General features: G+C 43.4%; 1 protein-coding gene across 2 annotated transcripts in view; it reads right to left on the bottom strand.

Annotated features, from left to right (window-relative positions):
- Positions 1–3,235: 3,235 nt before the first annotated feature.
- PLS1 (plastin 1) overlaps positions 3,236–27,777 on the bottom strand; it is a 470,894-nt gene continuing 446,352 nt past the window's right edge. For both annotated transcript variants that reach the window (XM_078666421.1, XM_078666420.1), the window contains exons 14-16: positions 24,689–24,812; positions 8,951–9,075; positions 3,236–4,030 (exon numbers count right to left, since the gene is read on the bottom strand). In XM_078666421.1, the coding sequence (XP_078522547.1) occupies positions 3,895–4,030; positions 8,951–9,075; positions 24,689–24,812 (385 nt within the window). In that variant the 3' untranslated portion in view covers positions 3,236–3,894. The remainder of the gene's footprint in view (positions 4,031–8,950; positions 9,076–24,688; positions 24,813–27,777) is intronic.

Below are 27,777 nucleotides of genomic sequence, written 5' to 3'. Positions count from 1 at the left end.
TGTGACCTGAGAAAAGCCTAGAAGGCTGGACCTGCTCCTCTTCTACCCAGGAGCACAGAATTGGACTATGGGTCCTAAGGCTGACCTACTGATAAAACTACGGAGGCACAAAAATCTACAAGAGGAATTTCACTGCAGTGGCAACTGAACCTGGACTGTGCCCTACTGTGCACTCTGCCCGACATTCTGTGAGTATCTAAGTGCCTACCCTTACTGGCTTTATAAGTGTACTATTGTGGTGGATTGAGACTTAAAGGACTAAAGTCAAAAGTTAAAAACTTTTGCCTGAATGAATCTGCTTCGTGAGCTTGACCCATGGCCCAGCATCAAATTGAGCCTAGGTCCTGCTCGATCAGAACATTGATTATCATCGGCAATGTGCTTAATGGCTCTATTTCTACTTAAACCCTTAAAATGTCGTATCTCCAGATCCACTTAAAGGATTTTTGTCATTTTGGTATAATTATATTTATTAATTTGTATTCTGTTTATCTAATTTGTTTTAAGATTTTTTTTGTTTTCATCCAACTTTATTGCTGCATAAATATTTGAGAAATTGCCTTAGTTAAGGTTGTCTGCTTTATGCCATAGTTACCAGAGTGGGTTGAGTTCAGGATTTTTTTAGTGACTTTAGTGATTTACTCTGACAAGGATTGTGATTATTACTTGAGTTGGGTATTTGCCACTCAATTAATGACTCCATTTATTATACGTTGATAATCCATTTGTAAGAATAAAGGGGACCCTTTGTCAACTGTAAAAGTTTGTTTGAGAGTAAACAGTGGCCCATGGGACCACTGCATACTTTCAAACAAGCTTTGAAAAAGAAGTAAACATTTCTTTTTAAATGCATTTCGGCTTTCTTTAACGTGCTGCTAAAATAAAAAGGCATTCACACTAATTGTGGTTGCTGATCCCAGCAGACCACCATCCCTGTGATGGCCTCTAATCGTAGTGTGTCCCAATTTGCCACCTACCTCATTAATATTCATGAAGTAGGTTGGATTTCGACCAACTACTGTTAGGCATTTTAAGACCCAATCTATTAGTGCATAATTCCAATCTTAAAACTACATTATGATAGTCGTACATATGGCTCATAATTCTCTCGACTGGCTCTTTGCTTCCAACCGTGCTATCAAAAAGCATTCCCAACCAATCTCAGCTGACAAGTCAACGCTCATCTTTCCAAATATAAACTGCACCGCTTCCTCTTACCTTTGAAATACATCCCTATAGGATTGCCACATCCAGGGCAGTATTTATGAAATTTGTGGCGCAGAGCAGTGCAGAAAGTAACCTTGCTGTGCTGCCCTTTGCCACACAGAAAGGGCAGCAATGCGCCCTATTTATGCAACACGGCGCATTCCTGACCTTTCCCCTTGTGCTGGCTCTGTTTTGGCAGCCAAGCAACAATGCAGGCCCCCTTGCACCATGGTGCAAGGGTACCTGTTTTGTAGGCGTGATTTTTTTGTGCAGCATGGGGCACCTTGCTGTACAAAAACAATCTAGATTGGCTTTTTCATCTTTGTGTGTGTGCTGTATTTTGCAGCACAGACCGATGGAAAAAAACGAGGTGAAGTAAAAATATTTCTCCTTGTTACTCCTTCCCTTGGGAGGTGTATCTTTTTGGTGCATTCCCAGATTTACATGTCCTTGGAAATCTGGGGTTGCATCAAAAACCATGGGAGTTGTGTGGTAACACCCACCGCAGCGCTGATGGAACGCCACACTTGCGCAGAGTAAGAAAACGCAACGATTTGTGGTGGTGTGCCTTACTCCAGATTTTTTTAAGCCATTCAAAGACACACAAATTGGCTTTACGTGGCTTCATAAATCTGAATTGGAGGTTTGTCATGCATGTGCCATGTGTGGTGTAAGCATGACGCAAATCTCATAAATATGCCCCACTGCTTAATTTGGCCCACCAGCACCTTTTTTTACCTAATTAGACTTTGACCCAGAACAAGAGTGAGACAAACACAAATTGGGCAAAGGTGGGGGAAGAGAAAGTCAGAAATAAAATGAAAAAGAAGAAAGCAGGAACCTGAAAGTGATTTAGAGAGAAGTGAGTGCATGGTGATGGGTGAAAGAGGCATTGACTGCAGTTAAGATTACACAGCCTTTGTATTGCGCACACTGACATTAAATAGTGCGGGCTACAGGCTTCTGATTTTGGGTGCACATTCCTCAAAAATATCATGCAACGAAGCAAGCCATCTTGCTGTGCCGCATGATGGGGAAAGGACACAAATGCGCTGTATTTAACATTATACGGCCCATTCCTGCCTAGTGACCACGCTGGCAACCATGCACCATGGTGCAAGGGTGCTTGCAGTGAAAGCAGGGTTGAATTTGTGCAGAAAGGGACACCTTTCTGCACACCAACAATCCTCTAAGGCATTTTCCTCTTTCTATGTGCTCTGCAGAGTGCAGCGCACACAGAAAGAGGAATAAACCAGGAGAAATACAAATATTTCTCCTCGTTACACCTCACCTGGGGAGGTGTAGCATTTTGACACATTCCCAGGTTTACCAAAGTTGATAAATCTAGGAATGCGCCACAGTCCATGGGCGGATGCGTGGGAACACCCACACTTCGCCCTTTGAATGCCTCCTTGGTGCAGCGTAACGCAGCAATTTGTTCTGCTTTGTGTTACTCTAGATTTATCAAGCCATGCAGAACCACACAATGTGGCCTCGTGTGGCTTAATAAACCTTAACTAATAGTTGCGTTGCCCTTGCGCCTCATTGCTTGGCGCAAGGGCAATGCAATTGCTTGATAAATATACCCCTTATTATTTTACAAATAAGGCACTACCCACATCTCAAACCTTAATGAAGGTTTATGAATAATAGAGACTTTGTTTTTCCTAAGCATCTACAATGTTATGGAACTTGTGGCAATTTAGTAAAAGCAGATTGCAAGTAAATGTAGCATCATCCTTGGTAAATTTGTTAGCTTTTGATTAATTGTGACTAACTGGATGGACAGATACAGCTGTAGCTATCAGTAATGATGGAGGTGCCAATGATACTTGGGGCCAGGGCTGTGAGGGTTCCTCTGCACCACAAGTATGCATATGTTTACGATCTTACAATGAGTAGGGGGTGCCGTTTTTACATGCTTGCATTGGGCCCACAGTACCACACGTGCCCTGCAGCCTCGAGTAATCGAATAAGGATCCGGTCCCACAGAGGATGCGCCAATACACAGACAAAAAAAAGAAATTGGTTTTGATGTTCACGTTTGTGCTTTTAATAGTTTTTAACAGATTCACACTGATGTGCAGACGTAGGATGCCCTGAAATGTGCCCTCTGGCATTGGTTTCACCATGAGTGCATTTGTTAAACCCAAATGGCTGAAATCTCAACAACAAGAGAGTTTATACCGTTTACAAGACATAACCATATAAACAATACCGTTTCGTTTACAGTTATAGCCGTGGTGGAAATAGCAGATTGATAATGCGTCGTTTCCGTGGCCTGGTACGCACAGATAACATGGAAATAAGGCTTTTGTACTGGTTCTTAGGTAGTCCGAACAGTGTCCTCATCTCTGGCAGGAATAATTTAAGAAATGATTTTGAGGTATTCGGGAACCCGACATGTGTATCTGCTTTCAGGTGTGTAAAAGCGGAGTGCAGAATCAGCAATGCATAGTCCGAGTTTTAGCCAGGAATCCCAATGTCACCAACATCAGTACACACAGTTGGAACCAAACCGGAGCACAAAAGAAGAATGTTTCAGTCGAATGAATAATTACACAGAAATTTGCGCGTGCAAAGGGATGTCCTTGGTTTATCTAGAAAAGTTCAGATTTCTGTAAACTGTGAGACCCTCTGCCTGTTTAACTTTAACGCGGCGGGAGAGCGTTCTTTACAATAGCTTCCTTATTTTAGTTTGTTCAGTCCTTTTCCCATCAGACAGGCGAACACGGTCATCACCATCTTGGGCTTTACTTCCACCAGGTCATCAGGCAGGGCGTATATCCGAGCACCGATCTTGCGAGCGATAGAAATGGCGTATCTAAGAAAGAGCAAAAAATGAATAAAGTTGACCAGAGCATCTGTCAATCAACGCTGTGAAGTTTCTACACAAATAAGAACTACATTATGTTTTCTTCCCAATTCCCAGTGGCATAGCAAGGTCCGGTATTACCTGGTGCGGAAAATTTCTTGTCAGCCCCCCGCCCACATTGAAATTATTAAAATAAGGAAAAAAAAGATAGTTACACATATTTTTGATTTTTTGTCACCCCCCTCAGTGATGACACCTGGGGCGGCCCGCACCCCCCTTCCTTCTCCAGTGGAGTGTGGCTCAATGGTTAGAGCGGCAGACCCTGATGCAGAGTTCTGGCCAGGGACCAGGGTTCGATTCCTGCCTCGGCAGGGTCTCGGGCTCAATTTCCTCAGACCTGTTAATTCTCGCCTAGGTGCCTATTCTAATCACGGGCCCCACGCTGCAACTCTGGGCAATAGCTTGCTTAGCCTCCACACCGGCCCCAACAGCACTAAGGATGCCTGGCTTCACCCTGGGGATGCCCAGGAGTGGACACTTCACAGGGAAAGCCAGGAGGGGTTCCACAGCGGTATGAGTATCAGCGCCAGGAAGCCGAATAGGCGACACCGCAAGGTGACCGTCTGGTGACAGTGCGCTCTATAAGTACCATGACATTTACATTTACATTCTCCACTGCCAGTCCCCCCAACTCTACCTCTTCAAATTGTTAAAGTATGCAACTGAATTTACTTAGCGTTTCATGCCCTCTTGTAGATGCCCATATACATGGTAAAGATAGCAGCCTTTGGAGTGGCGTACATCTTGAATGCCACATTGTTTTGTTCCGTAGACAAGTGCATCAGCTGTCTTTGGAGAATTACAGATTGCAGTCTCAATTGTATAGGGAATCAATTTTATCATTGTGTTGTGGAACTACAAACCAAGTTACAATTGTAATTTTAACACCAGTAAGGAAAGGGCAAATACATTGGCTATAAGAGCTTATCTGTTACAAATTCTTTCAATGTTTGTTCTCAATAAGCCGCTACTCTGAATAGTTTGCAAAGTACATTACACCAGAACATCCAACAGACCTTTAAAAGGCTAAACAAAGGCTGATCCCTAGGAGTCTAAGGCCCAAAGTTTTAAAACCGACCTGTGGTCAAAACCCATCTATCTACACTTTAGAAAACTCTTAAAAATTGAGATTTTCAGGCTAGCCCGATGTGGTGTTATAGTGAGTCAGGAAATCAGACAAGGGACTTGGCCGTAGTTCATCTGATGCTCGATGCACCATAATCTTGGACATTTTTAACTTCACAGCGCATTGAAGTACCTGCAAGGCAACACAGAGCTATACAAAACTTCTAAATGAGTAGATCATTTTGTATTCTAAGACAGATCAAATGAAACAGAATATAGAAGAAATGTGATATCCTTGCAAAAAACATAAGTTGGGAACATATACCTTTTCTTTACCTCCACCTTACTTTTGAAGTTCCAAACAGCCCTGCCGAGATCAGTAGGTAACTACCAGTGCAAAACCCATTTAAGCCTGTATGAATGGCTAGTATTGTTTCAGGAGACTCTACCATCAGCTAAGATTTCGTTTTGCAAGTTTAAAGTAAGTGAGCACCATTCAGTAGCGGGAGTGTCTAACAACAGGATAATTTCAGACCACTGAGATCCTTTTATTGTGAATCACGCTTCTTGGAAGTCATCACTTGCCATTTAAAGTATGTCAGAACATGTACAGTCAGCTCGGTCTTTTACTTTGTGTACCAGGTTCTGCATTATACCTACTAAGTCAGGGTTCGAGGGCCATTTCATTCCTCTGTAGCACATAGGTATGGGCCTTACTTCAAGAGCCCAGAAAGGACGATGGTATTTATTGCAGCCGGTAAATACCGTTATCCCAGGGTGAGGTATTTATCGGGTGCAGTAAATACCTCCCATTATGAATTTCCCAAAGAAAAAAGGCACATTCCAAGGGGAGTTTGTGCTTTTCACATCAAATTTAGCATTTTTAAATTGACAAGGCATTTTCGCATTACATTTTGGCAGATTTGACCTGTCAAACTTTCCATGAGGAAAGAAGCATGGATGTGGAAATTAACACAATTCAAACAATTCCAATATGTCCTGTTACATGAGCTACTGCATGTGAGAAAGTGGATTATTAATTGAGGTGGGTTAGTGTTATTATTCCGTGAGGTGGGTGACTGTCCACCCAAAATAATAATCCACTTTCTTACACAGCACTCAAAATGTAATAAGGCACTTGTAATTGGGGCTTGATGTTGTGACTTTAGAGTCGCCGAGGTCATGCAGTCTCATATAATCTTAACTGTGTGAACTCTTGGCTGCCTGTCTGAATCCTAATAACCCACCAGCCTCTTAAGCTGAGCATAAGACACTCTCTCACAGCGTAGATTCTTCTTTTATATCCAATAATGCAAGGCCTCATTCAGAATTCGGATTTCACCAATGTGGCAGGGATTTTATTTCCATCATGGAGGCAGGGGAAAATGTGCAATGGAACTTTTAACATCAATGAATTTATATCCGCAATAGAAGGAGACACTTTGAGGAGAAAATTTGTTGGAAAATCCATTGCCTTTTTGCGGTGGCAGAATGTTTGCCAGCATATTCGAGCACTGGAAATAAACCTCTGAGATAGATGTACATTGTTAGTGCCCGCATGTCTAGCCTCCCTAGTGTGTTCTGGTTTTCACTCTATTAACCCCTTCGCTGCGGCGGCTATTCCGCCGCAGCGCTAAGGGGGAGGCGGGGCCTAAGGTGAGCTGTGCTTGTGACGGAACGGTTCCGTCACGGACCCGCCCGCCCATTAGAACGTCAGCGCAGGCGCGAAATTCGTGCAGGCGCGGCGAGCGGGCCGTGACGGAACCGTTCCATCACCAGCACAGCCCACCCGAGGCTCGTGACGGAACGGTTCCGTCACGAGCATGGGAGGGGTTAAGAACACCATACTTGCCTTACTTTTGATGTACTTGGGAGCAAGTCACCAGAGGTGGTGTCATGGCCATGTAAACTCATTCATTGAGGGGAAGGCAGCTCACCTTCAGTCCTCGCGCTCAGTGTGGAGTCTGCTCCCACTCTGCCTAGCCAGCGTCTCACTGGACGCGGCTGCATCGTGTGCAGTGCAGTTTTTTCTGTCTCTGGAGCATTCTAAATATTTCTAGAATTTACATATGGCTATGTTGGTAATACCACAGACCCCTCGCTAATTTAAAGGAAATGTCTCTAGTGTCTCGGAAAAGCAATGGCTGAAATATGAGTTTTATTGTAGTAGAAGGTGAAAACCTCTCAGGAGATGCGTGATAAATTTTAGAATTGACTGCTAGTTTGATTAGGCTTTTTCGACTTGACGCTGTGGCGGGACATGGCGGATGGCACAAGGCCCACGTCCTACTGCAATCAATATTGAGAGGGTTCATGGGTGAAGAAAAACTAGAGGTAGTTAAGTCATACAACTTTTTGGGGAAAATCTTGTCGAGTCATTTGAATGACAAAGAACACATCACTCCGAGTATCAGCTAGGCTAAATCTCAGGCTAACAGGCTGCGGGCCTCTTATAATGGTGTGGGGAAAAGGCACTTTAGGCATTTGCTATGTGTGTATAAAGCAAAAATCACATCAACTGCTGCTTTATGCATTGGTATTAATTGAACATGATGAAATGTTTTTTTTGGGGGGATAAAAGACAGAAGGCTCAATTTTGAGGTAACCATGTGGTTCCAATACGTAAGCTGCTTTTCTAGTAATTAGATTAGAAGTGAAGAGTACCTATTTACAAGGTCTCTCTGCAGTTATTCGTTGGGGCTTTCAGCTATTAAGAAGTGTTGTAACATCATAAAGGAATTTTATAAGTATAAAGATCTTTGAAGTAAGAAAAGTCCCCATTTTATAGACATTTTATTAATGCATTAAAAATGTTTGATCTAAACTGAGAGTATTTACTTTCCTGGACTAAGCAGAAACTAAAAGCCTACATTAAGCAGGTATCCTGTAATCTAAGTTTTCATTTAGATGCTAATTTCTGTAGAAAAAAATCTAAATTTAAGGTTGTAATGAACTCTTATTCCAAGAAAGCCCCAGCAATATTTAACTGGGCCCTACTATGCATTGATATTTTACCATTAAAGATTTTGTGTTAGCTGGCATCATTTACCCAGCAGTGATAATGCTTCTAATTTCTATAATCATGGTTCCCAAGATCCAAAACACGTTATTTATTTGTCCTGCATTGCTTCTCTATCGCCGGAAATTTTTGAGACCTGTTTCTGAAAGATCCAGTTTGGCGCTTTTGATTTATTATTATTTCCTCGTAATGAAATGATTTGTTTGCGATTTTTAAAATGCTTTTTACACTTATATTGATTATGATGTTATAGTTATAGCTATTAATTAATGTTGCTGTTGTCTATCTAATGAAATGTCTAGATTACACAATTTTATAATTCAGGCTCCATATTTGATTTTTTAATCCTCTGATGTAGTATTGTTTCTGTGGACCTTATTTGAGTTCCAACTCTTGAAATATAACTTGACTTGTGAGATGGCGGAGAAGTGCAGACCACTAACAACTGCACTATGAGAAGCTGACGACCCAAGCACTATCTATCTATCTATCTATCGATCTATATATATATATATATATATATATATATATATTACTTCCCACGTAAGAGCAACACCTCTGTTCCTTTTTGTATTGCTGCCAACAGTACTGAAATGATTTAATTGTATGTATATGAGCATATTAATGTTATTACGTTGGAGGATCAAAAAGATTTAATACATCGGGGTCAAACTGCCTCATGCCCAGCAAACAAACGAGGCTTTAATGCAGCCTTCCAATCAGCTTATATTGTTCTACAGACAAGGATCAGAAGTGCCAACCAGCCCATCTTTTCACATACTTACTTAGCATTGTTCAGCTTGTCCAGATCAGACAGGTTTTCTCTTTTGACCATTTCTTGGTGAATTGCTTTTGGGGCAATGGCATCTATTAAATCGAGCACCGGTAAACTGGTGCTTATCGACTTGTCCTAAAACAAAAAAAAATCACCATTTTCATTATAGTACTTCCAACCGTTAATTAAAAAACTCTTCTCTACAGGCCCGGACTGGCCGTTGTGGGCACCGGGCAATCCCCCGGTCGGCTGCAAGGGTGGGGGCCGGTTTTGGGCCCTGGGGGCCGTTTTTGTTGCAGAGCCGTTTGGCCCTGTAACAAAATCGGCTGAAAAGCGGCCCTGGCAAAGCGCTCTCCCCCCTCCCGCCCGGGGGGCGGGGGGGCCGGCCGACCACTTTGCCAGGGCCGGTTTTGGTTCCCAGTCCGGCCCAGGTCTCTAAAGTAAAATAAGATGGCTACATTCTTGTTTCTTCATGCTGTGGCCTAGCATATTTGATTTACTTCGTTTTTCAAGTTAACCAATGTTTGGACTTCATTGCAAATGTTACTTTTTTGTATACTTAAACCACGTTTTGAACAGTAATTGATATATCCATGACCACGTTCGGGCTCAAGGAGCCTTCTAGAAGTGCAAAAAGCTATGGAAGGCTGCCAGACCTTGGCAGTGCAGGAAGCCTCCTTTTAGAATTTTTCCCATGAATCACTGCAACACTAAAGTAGACATTTGGTGTTCAACAAGAACCTATACCCTGGGTTGTTTGTATATTAAAGACAAGTAGTTCTCCCCAGTCAACCATCACCAAGAAGCCCACAGAACACACTAGCACTCGATAAAAAATACACTAAAAAACGAATTAAATAAAAGATAAACCAACAGGAGTTGCGGTTAGAGTTTAAAAAAAAAACATTTTGTGAATAAAAGCTCAGCGGTATAGGTGTAAAATACTTTGTAGGAGTGCCAAATGATAAGTGTGTTGGCATTGAAATGTATTATAAAACAACTAAAGGAGGCATGCTCTGCTGAGCGTGTGCATCAAAATCATTCCAGCGGGAGGCTATCTTCTGTCCACCCTTCACGGCCATCACCAACCAGTTTTTGGGATATGCTACAAAGGGTTCATGTATTTAACAATCTTCACCAGACTAGCTATACAAGTACATTTTTGCCTCCACTGTAGGAGAGTAGGATCTGCCTCTTATGGTTACCCCCACTTTTTGCTGAATTACCACTGTTTTCGACTTAGACTGGGGTTGTGGATAGCAGGATCCCAGTCAGTCTATCTGCTTTCTCCTCTAAATTGATTGCATGTACTTTAGGTACACTCCAGATTGGATACTGGGGTACCCTTATCAGTCCCTAGTATATGGTACACCATGTACCCAGCGCATAGGTACCCCAGAGGTCACCCAGGGGCTGCAGCATGTATTATGCCACCCCTGAGAGACCCCTCAAACTGACATCACAGGTCTGCTACTGCAACATGTGTAAGGTGGTGCATGCACCCCTTACTGAGATATAGGTTCACTATATCTACCTTATATCACTACACATATAACCTATCAGTCACTCCTATGGCAGGCCTTATCAATCCTAAAGGCAGGGTGCTGGGTTTTGTGAGAGAGGGTGCCCATGCATTAGCAGGACCCCTCTGCAGCCTTCAAAACCTATTGCCCAACCATATATACTTAAGTGCATTATAACCTTGCGGTAAATGCTAACTTTAAAACGGCTACTTAGAAACATGTTATGTTTGGTGTCAAACACCTTAAAATCATACCTCCACACCAGTAACTGGTGTGGGAGATAAGATTCCTCACTTCTAGAACCACTACTGTGGGTGACTGGTCTACCCGGTACCAGCTTTCTCGACCTTGGCAGCACAAAATGGATGCTGCCAACCACAGACACAAGTCTGTCCTCCTGCTGCTGAGCTGAGCTCGAGCAGGGGAAGGCCTGACAATAGGTTTCCAGTCACAGGGAGGTGTGACCACTTCCCAGACAGGCTTTAGTGTATTGGGGCTAGGTGGGTGTATTCTGAGAGTGCCTAAAATTCTGCACTGTGGGCACATTTGGTGTCCCTGTGTAAAGTCCAGCTCAAACCGGTTGCAGGAGCCATTTGCTTCTGCTCTGGCGTGAAACTGGATAAAGGACATGGGTGTAACCACCCCTCTGTTCTGTCCTGTCCCTCCCTAGGAGGGTCCCCAGAGTTTGTCGAAACCCTTCCTTGGTTATAAAGTAGGAAACCTGACTACAGGATTTTAGATTTTACCTTGACTAAACTCTGCAAGCAGAAACCAAGTACTTCGACGGTCTACACTTCTATTGGACAACCCTTGGAGTAAAGGAGTTACTCCCCTGCAGCAGCTGGCACCTTAACGCATCTGACCGGTTTGCATCTCCAGAGCTCCTGATGACTCACAATAGGTGGGTTCCTGAGCGTCTCTGAGGTCGATCTGCTCTCTCAGCAATCCTGAGACCAGTATCACTCGTGGGGACTGTGCAACCCAAACCCCTGTGCACCATGTACTTTTGCAGCAGCATATGCTTTTTGGCGATCCCTGAGGTTGTGCTTTGGGCTACGTGTAGTCCTGACCCCGAGCAGTATTTCCACTAAAGATTTCCGGCCTCCACTCCACGAGTGCTCCGTGGGCCTTTAACAATCCCTGGTCCGTTGGCCTGTGGGTCCCTGTGAGGGTAAATGATTTCCCGTGGGCTTCCGTGATTGCTCCAGACGTGACCTGACTCCCCATAGCTTGGAGAGTCACCTGGACCTTGCTGGTCCTCGCCGTAACTTGTTTCCCCTGCCCATATGGGGTGCCTTTGCCAAGGCTTTTTGGTGTTCATTCCGGACACTGACCCCTCAGCACTCAATATCCTTCGTGGGACAGCTCACCTCTGGACTTTGGTTGTCGTCAAAATCTCCTGGTCCCCGTGGCTGCAGAGTCAAGCATCCAATCTTCACACCTGAAGCACCCGACATCGGTGGGCATTAGTCTACTGAGCCCTGGTCACCCTGAAGTGACCTAGACTCTGTCCCCTCTGCTTTCAGGCTCTTCTCACCTCGGATCCAGTTTTGGATTCCACCGGACACTTTTCCTTCCAGGCAGCAGCACTTCTTTGCATCACGCCATTGAAAACGCCGAGGGTTTCCGACACCACCTGACCCCTATGCACCCGGCTCCTCTGGGATAGATAGCACAGGTACCTCTGTACTCACAAGGGTGCTGGCCTTAGAACCGTCGATGTTCCAAAGGGTTTGCTTGAAGGCCTCTCTGAAGTGTCCTTAAACTGTAATTTTCCAACCTCGACTATCCTATAGAGTTGTACGGAACACGTGTCTGTGTTCTCACACTGCACCCGTCCTCCATGGGCTCCCCGTGTCACTCCTTTGGGTGGTTTCTTGGGGTCCCAGCCATTCTATGTGTTCTAGGCACTGTGTCTAGTGAAGTCATTGTTGTTATACCATTTTTTTTAGGTCTCGGCTAGTAACGCGCTGAAAGCGTGTTCTCCCCAGAGAACTATTGTCGGCGTCTCAGCAGTCTGAGAACGCCGAAGTGAGACAAGACCTGGCCGCGCGCAGCGTTTTCCCATAGGATAACGTTGTGCGCGCGGCTAGGTCTTGTCTACACGGCATTGCATGGCAGTCCGGATCGCGTCGCGCGCCTCTCTGGAATGCAGGGGGAGTCTGCAGAGAGGCGCGCGGCGCTGATAAGCGTGGAAGGTTGTTGTTGCTCTGTGGTGGATATCGGGTTACCGTTGCCTCCAGCCCTGGATCGCGCCAGCTATGCTTTACTTCTGACGCTTTATATAATGAGGGGGTTTCGGATTTGGTTAAAAAACGTAATCCTCTTTAATCGTTTTCACTAATATGAGAAAGCCGTTTCAGCAATCACTAAAATGTACCCATGCCAAAAAAAAAAAAAAATACTTCAAAGTTAAACTTCTGCTTCTCGTGTAAAACGTTTTAATGGCCGGGCCATGTTTACGCTATCCGACCATTGTCTGTGCGTGCCGTCTCTCTACCTGCCTACCTTCCGCCCTACCCCCACCCGCACAGCATGTTAGTTTTCGGTTTTCAATGTGTTGGCTTCTATACTTCACTAGCTTAGCAAAACTGCTGGGACTTCGCATATTGAAATTAGAGCAGAAGAAACCGTGTTCAATCCGTCAACATGACAACTATAAACACGTTCTACGTTCACAAACAACTTCAGGAACATCTACACAGTGCCACGTAAACTTTAAAATTAGAGCTTCAAGGTAAGGCAGATGAATGTTCAGGGAAGAGCATTTTATTTCAAATAGCGGGGGAGAGAAAACTTGAGAGCTTCGGTCGTTTTTTTGTGCCCCTTTCTCTGGGGCACGCTCTGTGCAAAACCATCAATCAGATTGACTGCTGATGTTAACAGTAAAACGTCAAATGCCAGGGTCCACCGTTCCCACCCATCTTTTCCAGAAAAAAATCTGAAGAAGCCAGTCTGCTGTGTACAGCTGTTTCCCAAGATATAAGTGATAGACATAGGTGGTACTACATTCAATTCCATACATTTAAACTTACAAGGAGGAGCACTGGGAGAAGTAATCAATACTTTCAAAAGGTTATATCCTGGGGATTTAGCAATGAAAATATTTGCTTCCATCGCTCCATAATATTTCGGCTTTTCAGCGGTCCTCTAAGAACCATTGGCTCCGATTTTCCCCAGGCATACAAGATTTTGATGCCAGACCCATGATCTTTACATGGAATTCAGGTGAAATCCCCATATTTGAAAATACTTGTATTTTTGAGCAGCAATCACTAAAATCTACCCATGCCAAAAAATAAAAGAAATGCTTTCAAGTTAAACTTCTGCTTCTCGTCCGGGCCATGTTTACGCTATCCGACCATTGTCTGTGCGTGCCGTCTCTCTACCTGCCTACCTTCCCCCCTACCCCCACCCGTTGTCCATGCCTTCTCCGCCCTTCCGTCGTCTGTGCTGTCTCTGCCCACCTCTATCATCCTGTTGTCCGTGTTTTCAAAATCCCCCGCTCCCGTTGTCCATGCCTTCTCCGCCCGCCCTCCCTCCCGTTGTCCGTGCCCCTATTCTGACATTATTTAACACGTGTATTTTTTTTTATTTGCTCCTTCGCAACAAGTTAGTAAATGTTTAGTCTCTGCATGATCAGTGCCGCCTTGTCGCTCCGTCAGTCTCCCAGTGTGCACAGGTTTGTTGTAAAATTAAACCTGGTGCGGGGTGGGGGGACATCGGGCTACCATCTGCAGTGACACTCTCCTGATGGTGCTTAATCACTGCTAGTATTTGAGCCCCGCTGGGAGGGAAGGGTTGTCGAACACGTTGGTAGTGCTGGCCACCAGGTAGGCATTTCCCCACATTCTCTGCAGGGTATCTTTAAAGATGCTAACAGGTGATGGCCCCGAATTCTGCATCTACAGGGTATTTGCAGACTACACCCTAAATTCCTATTTTGAAGCTACTCCCTGCCTGCTCACACCAGAGGCTGCACAGGACTTGTCTTTAGTTTGGGGCTTAATGTGCTTCGATGCCTCAAGAGGTGTATAAAGCGCTTTATAGATCCAACAGCATTATAGTTTATCACAGTTACGCCTCGTGGGGGGGGGGAACAGGTGTCATGTTTTGAACTTTCTGAGTGTTTGGGTAGACTAGTTAACTATTGTCGCTTGGAGCCGTCCCTAGCAGTGTTACAGCCAGAAGTGGGCGTTGAAGTGACCGGCTCCATCTGGCCCCAGGCCCAGTAAGTAAAACCAACATTGAAACGGGTTTCAGGCCCTATTTCATGTAAATGACTTTACTGGCAAAAAACACTGACCGATTTCTGAACAATTTGTATAAAAACGTTAAAGGAATACATGTCCGTGATACCGGTCGAGGGGCACTATTAGATACAATTCAATGCAATACACTATTAGGATCACAAAATGTCAGCTTCCGTGTTTGAGCCACGCCTCTTTCAGACCCCCGCCTTTCTATACTTACACAATTAACATTCAAACCCCACGGTGCTGCCCTCTTCTCCGATACGATGATGTGAGAGTGGCCAGTGGAGGAGAGCAGGGTCAGACTGGCCAATAGAGTCATCAGGCACGGCCCGATTGGCAGGTGTAACAGGTCAGTGCGATTAAGCTAAATGACAATGCCATTTATTTATGATTTAAAAAAACAAAATGAAATAAAAAAATCATGAGCAATGCCAATAGCTCTACCTTTCATGCTGCCGAGACCATTGCGTTGCAAATGCTTGTTAGTATATGGTTCGGTCTCCCCCTGGAGCCCGCTGTGTATTGAGCTATTTACTGCTGTTCTATTGATTAAGTATTGTGTGCCATGTGCTCTAATCTCATAAATAGGCTAGTAGAGAGTGTTCAGTAATACATACATATATTTTATATAACACTTGTGTGGTTCTCCTTTCATTTGATCTGGTAAAACAAGCTGCTTTACAAAACAAGCTGCTTTAGATTCCTTCATGACTTAGCCTGAAGGCTGCTCTCCATAGCTACCACTAGGATAGCTTTGATAAAGGTTATCTTTAACCTAATCACCATAAGGGTTGTTGGACTGGTACAGGGTCCCCACTTTAACTAGTGGACAGCATATACCAGGCCAACTTCTCACATCCACTATGTATGGATTGGTGTCTGCCAAGTAAGAGGGGAAATCACTCTTTTAAGTCCCCATTTGAAGCCACAGTACATGCTGTGTTCTTGAGACTGATTTCTCCATGTCCACAAAACTGGACTTTGAGAAAAGATTCTGAGAATCAGTTTATAGAAACATTGCACTTTAAATAGCTTTTCAACTGCACAGGAGCTTTAAAAGCGGTTTGTTGTGATGGATGGTTACTAGAACTTTCAACCTCAGACAAGGTTTTCTCAATTACGCTTCCACAGAGTTGGTCATTCTTGATCTGCATTGGGTCCTTCCCTTCTGCCATCACTATGTGTCAGTTCAGGAGATTCCAAAGAACTGTGACATTGATTCAGTACTTTTTTCGAGGCATAAAAACAAGCAGCTTTTTGGTCATCAGTGGTAGAGGCCACAAGGGATTGCCAGTGGCTGAGATGAATTTAAGAGTTCCATCCATCACCTTGTTGTTGCAACAGATTTGCACAGACATGGGTCCCGTGCTCACTATTCCACTGGACCCCAAGCTATAACTGGGTGATGAGCCCTCATCAGTGTAAAACCGGTCCTGATTTGCTTGGAAGGACCGGGCCTGGCAGTTCGGCCAGGACTGTTCCTATTGGAGCATGGTCAAAACTGATTTGCATATAGATGGATCCTAATTGAGGTGGCATGGTGGGTGAAAAACAATGGGCTGAGATACAGCCTGGAGTGATTGCCTGTGGCTCAGTTCAATTCAAGCATTCCATCCATCACCTTGTTCTTATTGCAGTTGGCTCTCCAGGTGTGACAGGTATGCCCAGGCGTGTGTTCTGTGCTCTGTGTGCCACTGGAACCAAACTATTACTGGCTGATGACCACTAATCAGCGCGAAACCACTCCTGAGTTGCTTGTGTTCCAGTCCAGGGAGGGACTGGCAGTTCGGTCTGAAGCAGGGTCAAAGCTGATTTGCTTATGGCTGGGCACAAACTTAGATGGCATGGTGGGCATAAAATGATAGACTGAGATGTGATTACAATCAATTACCAGTGGCTGAGATTAATTCAAGAACTCCATCCATCAGCTTGTTGTTGCAGAGCCCACTGTAGTGACATGGTAACACCAAGTGTGTATACATGTAACATACCAAAATTCTATTGCTTTCAGACTCTGTGTCTACAGTATGTTTGGCAAACTGGTCTATATTTATTCGAAATGAGCATAGTGTGGTGCTGAATGACCTTCCAAATGGGTAATTTATTTGAACTACAAAGCATTCTGGAAGAGTGGCATAAACTATCGACTGACAGTGACGTGTGCACATAGTCGTATAGACTAAAAGCTTGCATTTTCTTTTATAAAATGAATAAATAAATCAATATGTTTTGCATTTATACCCACTGATATATACATACTAACCTGCTTTATATATATATTAAGAAACATTGTGTATCTCACTGCTTTCAAATGTAACACAGGCTGGGAAGGAACAATAAACCCTACATTCACCCTGCCATCTAAAACCCATCTGGACCTAGCAAGTACCCCCTATCTTCCCTTTCATACCCCTCATCCCCTCCGGCACCCACTTCTATTGTAAAAATCTCCTGAAAGGAGCTCCAGAACATTGTAACGAGGCTCGCGCTTTGTAAATCTAACTAATACAGATTTCTTTACCTTACTTTGTGTATTTACGACATTTACTCCCCAAGCAAACTTATGTACCCTTCTTTTCTACAGAATCTTCTGCATTTTACAGTGTAACCCCCAAAAAAGAATTTCAGCCAGTAATAGAAGCAAGATCACACACCTTATTGGCCCTTCCTTTACCATCTCAGGAGGTGATGCTGCACTACATAGGCCTGCATTATACCCAGATCCATTGTAGAAAGAGACTTCAAGCTAACAATAAAGTAAATGCTTTAAAAACAATAACAGCAAGGCGTAATAATACCCATGCATCTTTGCAATGCATGTATTTAAGTAACAAAACTGAGGCAGAAATTCCTATCTCGGCTACACCTAAATGTATCCCGGGTTTCTACATGACAAAGTGCCTTATGAATTTTAAGTGAACTGAAAATCCGCCAATTTCTGGAGAAAAGTCTAAAACCGTGTCAATCCACCAGTTACATCTCCACCATGGAGGATTGGCCTCTGAATTTAGGGGCATATTTATCAAATCTTCACGCAACGCAACAAGTCACATTGCTGTGCTGCGTGAAAGGGAAGGAATGCGCCATGTTTCATATTATACAGTGCATTCCTGCTTGCGCACAATGTGCTGCTAAGTGCCAACGAATGGTGCAAGGGTGCCTCTCTTATAGACAGGATTGCTTTTGTGCAGGAAGGGTCACCTTTCACCATGGTGATTTTAATATTCACCTAGAGACGGCTAAAGAACCTCTAACGAGGTATCTAGTAGATTCATTAGCTTCTGTTAACTTGGTGAAGGCTCATACAGGGCCAACCCATAAAGCAGGCCATACCATTAATGGCATCTTTTCTAATGCTACAGTAATAGGAGGGTCCCCTCAGCTAGTTTCATGATCGAATCATTTCCTCCTGCCTTTCTCGTGGATGTTTGACTGTTTAAAGGAGACCCGCCCTGTACTACTGCGATCTGGAAACAGATGCTGGGGTAGGGTTCTCCTGGATGAGTTGAGGAATACCCTTTTGGACTCTAAACCGGAGAACCCAGATTTTGTTAGTGAGGGGGACAGGGAGATCAGCATAAGGGTTAGGAGAGTGGCAGACCTTGTAGCCCCTACATCGGCTGAAAAAGGCTACAAAGACCATGTCAGTTAGCTGGTACACAAGAGTTAGCATGTGAAAGAACAGCTTGCCAGAAACTGGAAATACCAGGGTGCCGTGGGTATCAGGAGTCTGTTAAAGTTAACTATAAATTGGCTCTGAAAGCCTATCCAAAGAATCTTAAAGTACCCAGCAGCACCTTTTACTTACACTGCATTAAGGAGGCTGAGAATGATGGGAGATCTTTAAGACTGTAGCCAATTTTTCTGATCCTAAAATGACGTCTCCTCCACTGAGTCCCAGTCAAGCCCTATGCTCCTGACTGACTGACTGAAATTCCTCAACATTCAGAATAATTTTCTGGGGACAATATCACACCAGCAGAGCTGGAGATAGAAGTCCCAGAGGACCGATTACAACCTGCATCACTGGCCATCTTTTAGGCACCATCAGTAGAGGAGGTAAAGGTCTCCTTTTAACATTGCAGATCTGGGTCCTCAACAGATCCTATACCGCCCTATGTCCTAAAATCTATCTCTGATATTATTGTTGCAGTGTATCAGAAGTTATTTGCTAGCTCCCTCGACACAGCGTAGTACCTGACGACTAGAAAGAGCTAGGGTAATCCCCTTCTTAAAAAAGGCTAGCGCGCATCCCGAATGTTTCGCAAACTTCAGACCAGTTTCATTGCTGCCAGCAGCTTCAAACGTGCTGGAGAAATTGGTAAATCGACAACTCACTGCCTTCTTGACTGAAAACTACATATTACATCCCTCTCAATCAGGATTTAGAGCCTGCAACAGCACGAAGTCCACACTATTAGAAGTCTCTGAGTCCATCACATTTAATCTAGACGCATGCCTCAATGTGACATTAGTACTGTTGGGCCTGTCAGTAGCATGTGATATGGTGGATAATAACATCCTGCTGGCAAAAACACCTTGGTATTACGGGCCAGCATTGAACTGGCTTTGCTCCTTCCTTGAAGGTCGCACACAGGTAGGCTGGATGAAACCATATGCTTCAGGAAGTAAAGAATTAAAATGGGGGGTTCCTAGGGTTCGTCTCTTAGTCCTACACTCTTCAACAATTCAACTGATGACACCCAACTCCTGCTCGCGTATGATGGGAAGCCTGAGAGGGCAAGGGCAGCCTTTGCCCACTGTTTGGTGGCACTGTTAGACTGGCTGAAGACAACTAGACTACAGTGCAACTCAGATAAGACAGAGGTCTTTTCTATTTGGAAGAGATCTCCTCCCTGGCTGGTTCGGGCCTGGCCGGACAAAGTGCCACCACCACCGCTCCCTCCAACAACAGTGGTCAGAAACCTGGGATTGCTGTTAGACTCCCAGCTCTCATTTGGAACACAGGTGTCAGGAGTGAAGTCTTGTTTTTACATTTTCACATGTTAAGGAAGTTTCTTCATTTACTTTCTCACGAGTCCCAAATCACAGTGGTTAGAGCCTTTATTTTATCTAGATTGGACTACGCTAATGTTCTGTACCTTGACCTCCCGGAATATCTGATCCAGCGGTTGCAGGTCATGCAGAACATGGAAGTCCGCTTAATATACAAAATCCCGAAAATTACTTCAGTGTCAAGTTTCCAGAATAAGCTCCATTGGTTGCCAGTCCATCAGCGGATTAAGTATAAAACACTGACCCTAACACACCAAGCCCTCTATAATAGGGAACCCAAGTATCTCAATGACCGTGTCATACTGCCGTGGGAGGCTGCTGCGTTCTAGCTCAGCGGGTCTCATTGCAACCCCCTGATTTCAGAAGCAACGGAGGGGTAGCTCTTCCTTCTCCGTCAGTGCTGCAAATATGTGGAATAACCTACTGGACTATCTCAGACAGATCCCGTAAGAAGTAAGATTAAAAAAGGAGCTGAAAACATTATTTAGACTTTAAGGGGGAGTATGGGCATTGACGCTGTGGCTAGTTACCTGTGGCATACCTAAAAGGGCCGGGATACCGAGTAGTCGTGCGCTATAGAAATGCTTCATTCAGTCATTCAACTGTCTTGAGAGACTCACTTTACTAGTATTTATCAGTGTGATCTCACTCTGTGCTATGTCCCTAAGCTTGTTCATTCCAGCTTTTTACTTCATAGTTGATGAGCTGACCCTCTTGGCTCATTTCTCTGTTGTGCTGCACATGGAAGCTTTGCTTCATTTGCTCATTTAACTATTTTTGCTATTTTAACTATTTTAATTTCATTTAAATTAATTGTTTGTTTTGAATTTGAACCGCGGCAGTGAGGGAAACACTGTAATTTGGGGGAATGTCGTTTTACAATACTGCTCATTTGAGAAAATTTAGGGGGTGGGATTGCCATCATATTAAAAGATGAGTTTAGGTGTATAACATCCTCCTTCCCTCTCCACAATGTGAAAGGTTTCAAATTCACACAACACTCTCCTCCACCTGCATGTTTTCAGGCGCACTTATTTATAGACCGCTGGGTGCAAGCTCCAAATTTGTGGAGGTATTACCGGACGCGCTAGCTAGTCTAGCGGTGCAGAAAACCCATTCCACTATTTTAGGGGATTTCAACCTACATTTTTATGCACATGACGCCCCCACCATCAGAAGACTTCAGAACGACCTTGAGGCTCTGCAATTTATCCAACACGTATCCACACCTACACATGAGGAAGGGCTTATACTAGATCTTATATTTTCAAATGACACTCTGAATGGTATCCAATGTGATCCTGTCCTCTGGTCAGACCACTGCCTTATTTCTTTTTGGCTACCCAAACCAGTACGTCAGATTAATGTTACAGCCCAGTCTATTTCAACAAGGAGCTGGTCGAAGCTTGATCCCAAAGCCTGGACAAATGCTCTGGATGACACAACTCCCAATTTAATGGGCCATCTAGTGGAGGCTTTTCCAGCAATGGGAGAAATGGATTGTACACTCACTGGATGTATGCATCCCAAAAAAAGGCACTAACTCTAAAACCACACACAAAGAAATCCCCCTGGTATAATGATCATCTCATCTTCCTCAGAAAAGATTTAAGAAACTGGAAAGGATCTTGAGGAAGGAGTATGAGGTATTTCTCAAAACAAAATACAAAGCCTCAATCAGGACATATCACAATGAAATGAAGAAAGCTCAGGCTAAATTTTATGAGGAAAAAATTATGCAGGCCCTCAGATTCCCCCAAGGAATTATTCAAGGTTGTCAAAGCATTAACCATCACCCAAGGGATTAATACTCTCCCACAAGCTACAAAAGAAAGATGTAATGAAATAACCTCTTTTTATCCCAAAAATTGGTAGATATCCATGAGCAACTTCAGGGCAAGTCCCAGCTAGTTTATTGTGGGAAAATTGACTTCAGGGAATTAGCTTCAACTCCAGTATTATATCAGTTCCCTATGCTGAACGAAGATGGTATCCGTAGCCTAATAAGTGTAACCAAATCAGGATCTCCACTAGACCCGGCACCCCCACATATTCTATCCAAAGTGATAAATGTTATCCTTCCCTCTCTAATGGAGTTATTCAATTGCTCACTAGACTCTGGATGTGTCCCAAAATACTGAAAGGATGCAGTAATCAGACTACTACTGAAAAAACCTCATTAGATCCAGTAGTACTTGGCAACCTCCGACCCATATCATTAGTCCCTTTTGTAGGTACACTTTTGGAGAAACATGTCAACTGGACATTAGCCAGTTGTTTGGAGAATAATGGAGGATAATTATATTCTTCATACGACCGACTGGGAGCTTTCGTACCTATCATTGCACGGAGGTGGCACTATTGGTGGTCACAGAGGAACTTAAAGATATACTGGACAATGGGGGGGTCCGCTGCTATTCTATTCCTTGACCTAAGTGCAGCATTCAACACTTTAGACCGTGCTATTGTGAGAGATAGGCTCAGGGAAGTAGGAATTTAGGATAAAGCCTTGGATTGGCTCACCTCCTTCTTAGAAAACAGATCCTATAAAGTCATGGCAAATGTCTGCTTTTCGGATAGTCTGCCATCCATATGTGGAGTGCCACAGGGATCGTCGCTCAGCCTGACCCTATTTAACGTTTACGTTCGACAGCTGGCTACAATGGTTCAGGAGTTTGGTATCTTGGCTGTCTCCTATGCAGGTGATACCCAGTTGGTAGTTTCTCTGACAAATGGGCCGAATCTTGAGCATCAACAACAGGTACCTTGCTTGGAAAGAGTGGCCAATTGGATGACGAACTGTTGTTTGAAACTGAACGGTGAAAAAACTGAGCTAATAATGTTAGGGAACATGGTCGTACCTAGACCACTGGATAGCTGGCCAAATTGCCCGGGCAACCCCCCAGATCCCAAATCCCCTATAAAAAATGTGGGAATGTGGCTTGACAGAGCCCTTATGATGGATCAACAAGCGAAACAATTGGCTAGCATTTGCTTTGGTCTACTTAGAATGATCAGGAAGATATTAGCACTCTATCCCAGAGCATTTAAAAAAACTGTTATTCAAGGCCTCCTAGTTTCTCGTTTGGACTACGGTAATTCTCTTTAAGTGGGCCCGCCAAAGTATGTAATAAAGTCTTCAGGTGGTGCAAAATTCAGCAAGGCTTCTGATAAACGTCCCAAGTTATGTTCCTGTAAGAGAATCTTCGAAAAAGCTCCACTGGCTGCTGATTGAGGGAACAATTAAGTTCAAATCCCTTTGCATTGCACACAAGGCTATAAAGGAAAAAGGTCCAGCTAAGCTCAGAGGTATGGTATCTTCTTATGTCCCAGCCAGACTCCTAAGATCCTCCTTGGCACAAGTAAAGTCAAAAGGGTGAGATCGGGAGGAAGATCATTCACACACCTGGTACCAAAGTTATGGAATGGTCTCCCACTCGGTATAAGGTCACTGGAAGATTAACTCATTTTTATGAAAAAACTCAAGACCTGGTTGTCCCCCATTAACATGTTACAATGCACAGATACCCAGTTCAGCACTCAACAGTGCGGGGAAGAACTTGGGCAGCCATGCACTGCACTTTACAAAACACAAACAAACATAATGCCAGCTTATCGTTTTCCCCATTCTGGTGATGGGGATTTGGCAAACCTTACCGGTTCTGTTGCTCTTTTACCTCCTTCCTCCCAACCAGTAATTTGTCATACGGTGAGGACTGGGGGTGTCGTCTTCTAGGCTCCACCAGTTTTTTTTTTTATTTTCAACCTGTGATTCCTAATGGTACTTTTCTACTTCTGCTCAATTTTATTTTATTTGGTCTTCAAAACTACCCCCCCCCCACCCCACTGCCACCAACTACGAACTTCTCCTTACAACTGACCACAGATCACTTTTTTTGTTTCCTGCTTACCTATTTTCCTCTATTGTTTGGACTACTTTTGGGTCCACATTTAGGGCCAGATGTAGGAAGCGTAATTCCGGTCGGTAACGTCCGCAATTACCGAATTTCGGCCGTTACCGACCGGAATTAGGCTTTTCATATGTAGGTGGCTTCATTTCAGATTCGGTAATTTACCGAATCAGTATTTAAGAATTCGATAAATTACAGATTCTTAAAAATACCGAATCAGTAAATTACCGAATCTGAAATGTATAGAGCACTCAAATTAGTGCTTTTCCCATCTTAGGATTCGTTATTTACCACCAACTAGAAGTTGGTGGTAAATAATGAAAACCTTCGAAAAAGCATTTTTTTTGCTTTTCCAACACACATGTATGTCTGCAACATGTGCACCCATACACATTTGAGGGGTGCAACAGGGTGTCAAAGGGACACCCTGCCATCCTTCAATGTTTCCCCCATTTACCAAATCGGTATTTACCGATTCGGTAATTGACATTCATTCCTATGGGCCTCCAGGCCCATAGGAATGAATGGCAATTACCGAATCGGTAAATACCGATTCGGTAATTACTGAAACTTACCGATTCGGTAATTTTTTAAGAAACATTACCTACATCCCATTTGCCTATTCTTAAATACCGAATCGGTATGATTCGGTATTTAAGAATCGGTAATCTGGGATTACCTACATCGGGCCCATAGTTTTCCTAAATGGGTCTCAGTAGATATAGATGACAGACTAACAATTATTCAAGCCAAATCCCCTTCCCATCAGTATTTTTTTATTTGGTTTGTTTCCGTGATTATACACACCTTTTACTTCTTTATCCTCTTTAAACACAGGAGCTAATGCCAGGGCCATGGGAAATCGTTTTGCAGTCCATCCGTTTTTTGTATAATTTGGAATTTAGGTAATCATCACATTTATCAAGGTGAGCATTATTTAAATTATACCTGTGAGGGTTCTGCTCTTCAACCATGACTTTTGTCAAAGTAAGATAGTCCATCCTCAATGAAGACCAAAACAAAGCATGTAGGTCTCACTTACCCTGAAGCTAGAGATGGAGGTGGTCTTCTTTGCATTTGCAAGCGTCTGGTTGACCCACTTTATAATAACTTCATCATTAACCTTTTCACCTTCCCCAAGATCTGACAATACGTTCAGCGTGTACCTGCAACGTGAACAGAACAGTTGGTATTCTAAAGCAGAACAGATGTTGCACATAGTGCATTAAATTACAAAAAAATGCAGGGTCCATTTGCCCTATTCACACATTTGAAAAAAAAACTGCTCATAGGCCCGAATCATAAGAATTATTAGTGACTTTAATGCCAAATGATACACAAATGTATCCACATCTGAGAAGTGCTAAAAGGGGAGACACGAAGAACATCTGAAAGGTTCTAATTATTCAAATCCCCATTCATAGGTAAGGATTGCTTTAAATCATTCAGGGATTACTCTTAATGTTGAGAATCAATATTGTTCCTATATTAAAAAAATGTCAAGCTACTGTAAGAGGCCCCAAGAGTGTCCTCTTCTAGTTATCTGCTCATCTTTATACAAAAGTAAGAGACCGCCAACGGCTTTAGCGCCATGAGTCCTTCCCCGGTGATATGTGCGCTCAACAAGAACATTGGACATTGACATAAGAAGCTGGGTACTTTTGAAAAGCAAACTCACTGTTTAGATGACAACAGCTATTGTTAGAAACATACTGTAAATCTAGACCTACAAATAGAAGTATCATCAGATCAGTGACATTTTATAGCTATAAAAGCTCCAAGGACAACACAAATGGATTCAAGTGAGCACATTCCTGATGTTTCAGGACTGGGCTTGCTGTAGGTATGCCAGATTTGGGGGGTTGCATACAGTGCAGTCAAAAAAGAGTTATCAGGTTGAGAAGCAATAAGGGTTACCCCATCCTAAAACCCATCTCCTCCCAAAACATCCTCTGCCTTCCAGCACATATATAGTGCCATCATCCTCAGGCAAAGAGAGTAAAGGTGGTACCATAGTTAGGCAAGGACAGTTTAGTTTCTTTTCCCACTTCTTTGGGAATGTTTGATAAACAGTTGGATATCTCATCTTTTAAGGCAACAGCCTCATTGTCTGATATTTTTAGCCATGTGAGTGATCAGAGCACACTGAGTGTTTGTGATCTTAAGGACCGAGGGTTGTGGTACACTGAATGAATTTTGTAGTTAGTATTGGGGGGATCATACTTACCAAGTAGTTGCATCGCCCTTGCGCCACGCAAAGGAGCACAAGGGCAACACAGTTACTAAGTTAGATTTAGTAAGCCATGCAAGGTCACTTTGTGAGGCTCTGAGTGACTAGATAAATCTGAAGTAACGCAAGGCAGCGCAAATCACTGTGTTGTGTTACTCTGACCCAGGGAGGCATTTCATTGGTGGTGCATGAGTGTTCCTATGCAACACCTGTGGATTTTGGCACATTCCCAAGTGGCGAAGTGAGGAAAAGAATGATGATGGATTCAAACCAGATCTAATAGTGACTGGGGGTGAGTGTCTGAAAAGTTTCAGCGCTCCGTCTATCATTTCTCTTTGTGTGTGATTTGTTAGCCCTAGGTTTCCTGGGTATGCCCAGAAGTGGGTCTCTTGCTTACTTTGCCACTGGATTAAAGCTAGCCTGTGATGAGGGGTATTACCCAAAATCAGTTCCAGGATGCTTATTTCAGGTCTAGGGAAGACCGAGCTTGGCAGTTTTCGCTGGACTGTTCCCATGAGGAACATGGTCAAGGCTTATTTGCATATGGCTTGGTCTGAACTGTGGTGGAGAAATGAGCAAAAGAACAGTGATGGATTCAACCCAGATCTAATAGTGACTAGCGGTGAGTGTCTGAAACGTTTCAGCGCTCAGCCCGTCATTTTTTGTTTCCGTTTGCCACATTCCCAGATTTACCATTACTGGTAGACCTCTGAATGCAACAAAATGCTATGCATCCCCAGGGGTGGCATAAAGAGAAGAAGCATCTTTTTCTTCTTGTTTTCTCCTCCTTCTATGTGTGCTGCATTCTGCAACACACGAAGAGGAAAATGCCTCGGGAGATTGTTTTTATGCAGGATGTTTTGGATAAAAACGGCAAGGTCAAGCTCCAGCGAACAACCTTCAAGATATGCCGTGGTGGTTTAAGAATGAATCCATACTCGTTTGCAACCGTCACGCAACCATGCATGTTTGTCAATCTCACGCTTCTGTTTTATCAACCACATACAATCGCCCTTTCGCGAGATGGACGGGTGATTGTACGCGGTGAGATTGACAAACAGGCATGGTTGGGTGACAGTTGCAAACGAGTACAGATTCATTCTTGAGCTTGGCTTTGCCATTTTGTATCCAAAACATCTTTAAAGACCCACTTGCAATCTCTAAATAGTGGCATTTGTGTTGACATTGGCAGTCGTGATATTGTCGAGTGGCACAGTTGGTGCCAGGATAAAGCTTACACAAGCTCTCTTTCCAGGTCCTGAGGATAACCCAGTTAAAATACAATTGGGGTTTGAAACGGGTTGACCGTTTGTTTGTGACCAAACAAGTGCATCAGGTCTACATCTTATTGTGACAACTAATGAATTTGAGTTTCTTATTGACCTGAATACTGTTTGGCAAACTTTCTCCCTGGGTCTGTGTTGTACCTTACATACTCTTGATTTTTTGGTGTACCTTTCCAACCTTTCCCTTGGGTCTTCTCTGTTTTTTCCTTCTCTTTGACTTATTCTTCCTAGTTTCTGGTGGAATTTGAGCTTGATCATATTTTTTTAATGCTTTTAAATATGTATTCTAATGTAGTGTCATATTTGTGATTGTTATATTTGAGTTATATGTTTGTATTGTTTTGTGGTCCTAAAAATGTTTGGAATGTTCATGAAAATAGCAACATGAACCGGTCTACCTTGAAATAATTCTTTAAAAGACACATAAAATTCCAAAAAGAAAAATAAACATTTATTTGTTTTACAAATCACTATGAGTGTCACGTGAGATTGTGATGAGTAAAGTGGTGAATAAATATCAGTATTGGCATTTGTATTGGTGTGTTCACTATCTAAAAGTGGTATTTCTAAAACAATAATGTTAAATTCAACTTCGCCAGTAAGGAGGATTTATCA

This window comes from Lissotriton helveticus, chromosome 11, assembly GCF_964261635.1.
Source record: "Lissotriton helveticus chromosome 11, aLisHel1.1, whole genome shotgun sequence".
NCBI lineage: Eukaryota > Metazoa > Chordata > Amphibia > Caudata > Salamandridae > Lissotriton > Lissotriton helveticus.
This window is presented reverse-complemented; position numbering and strand designations above follow the sequence as displayed.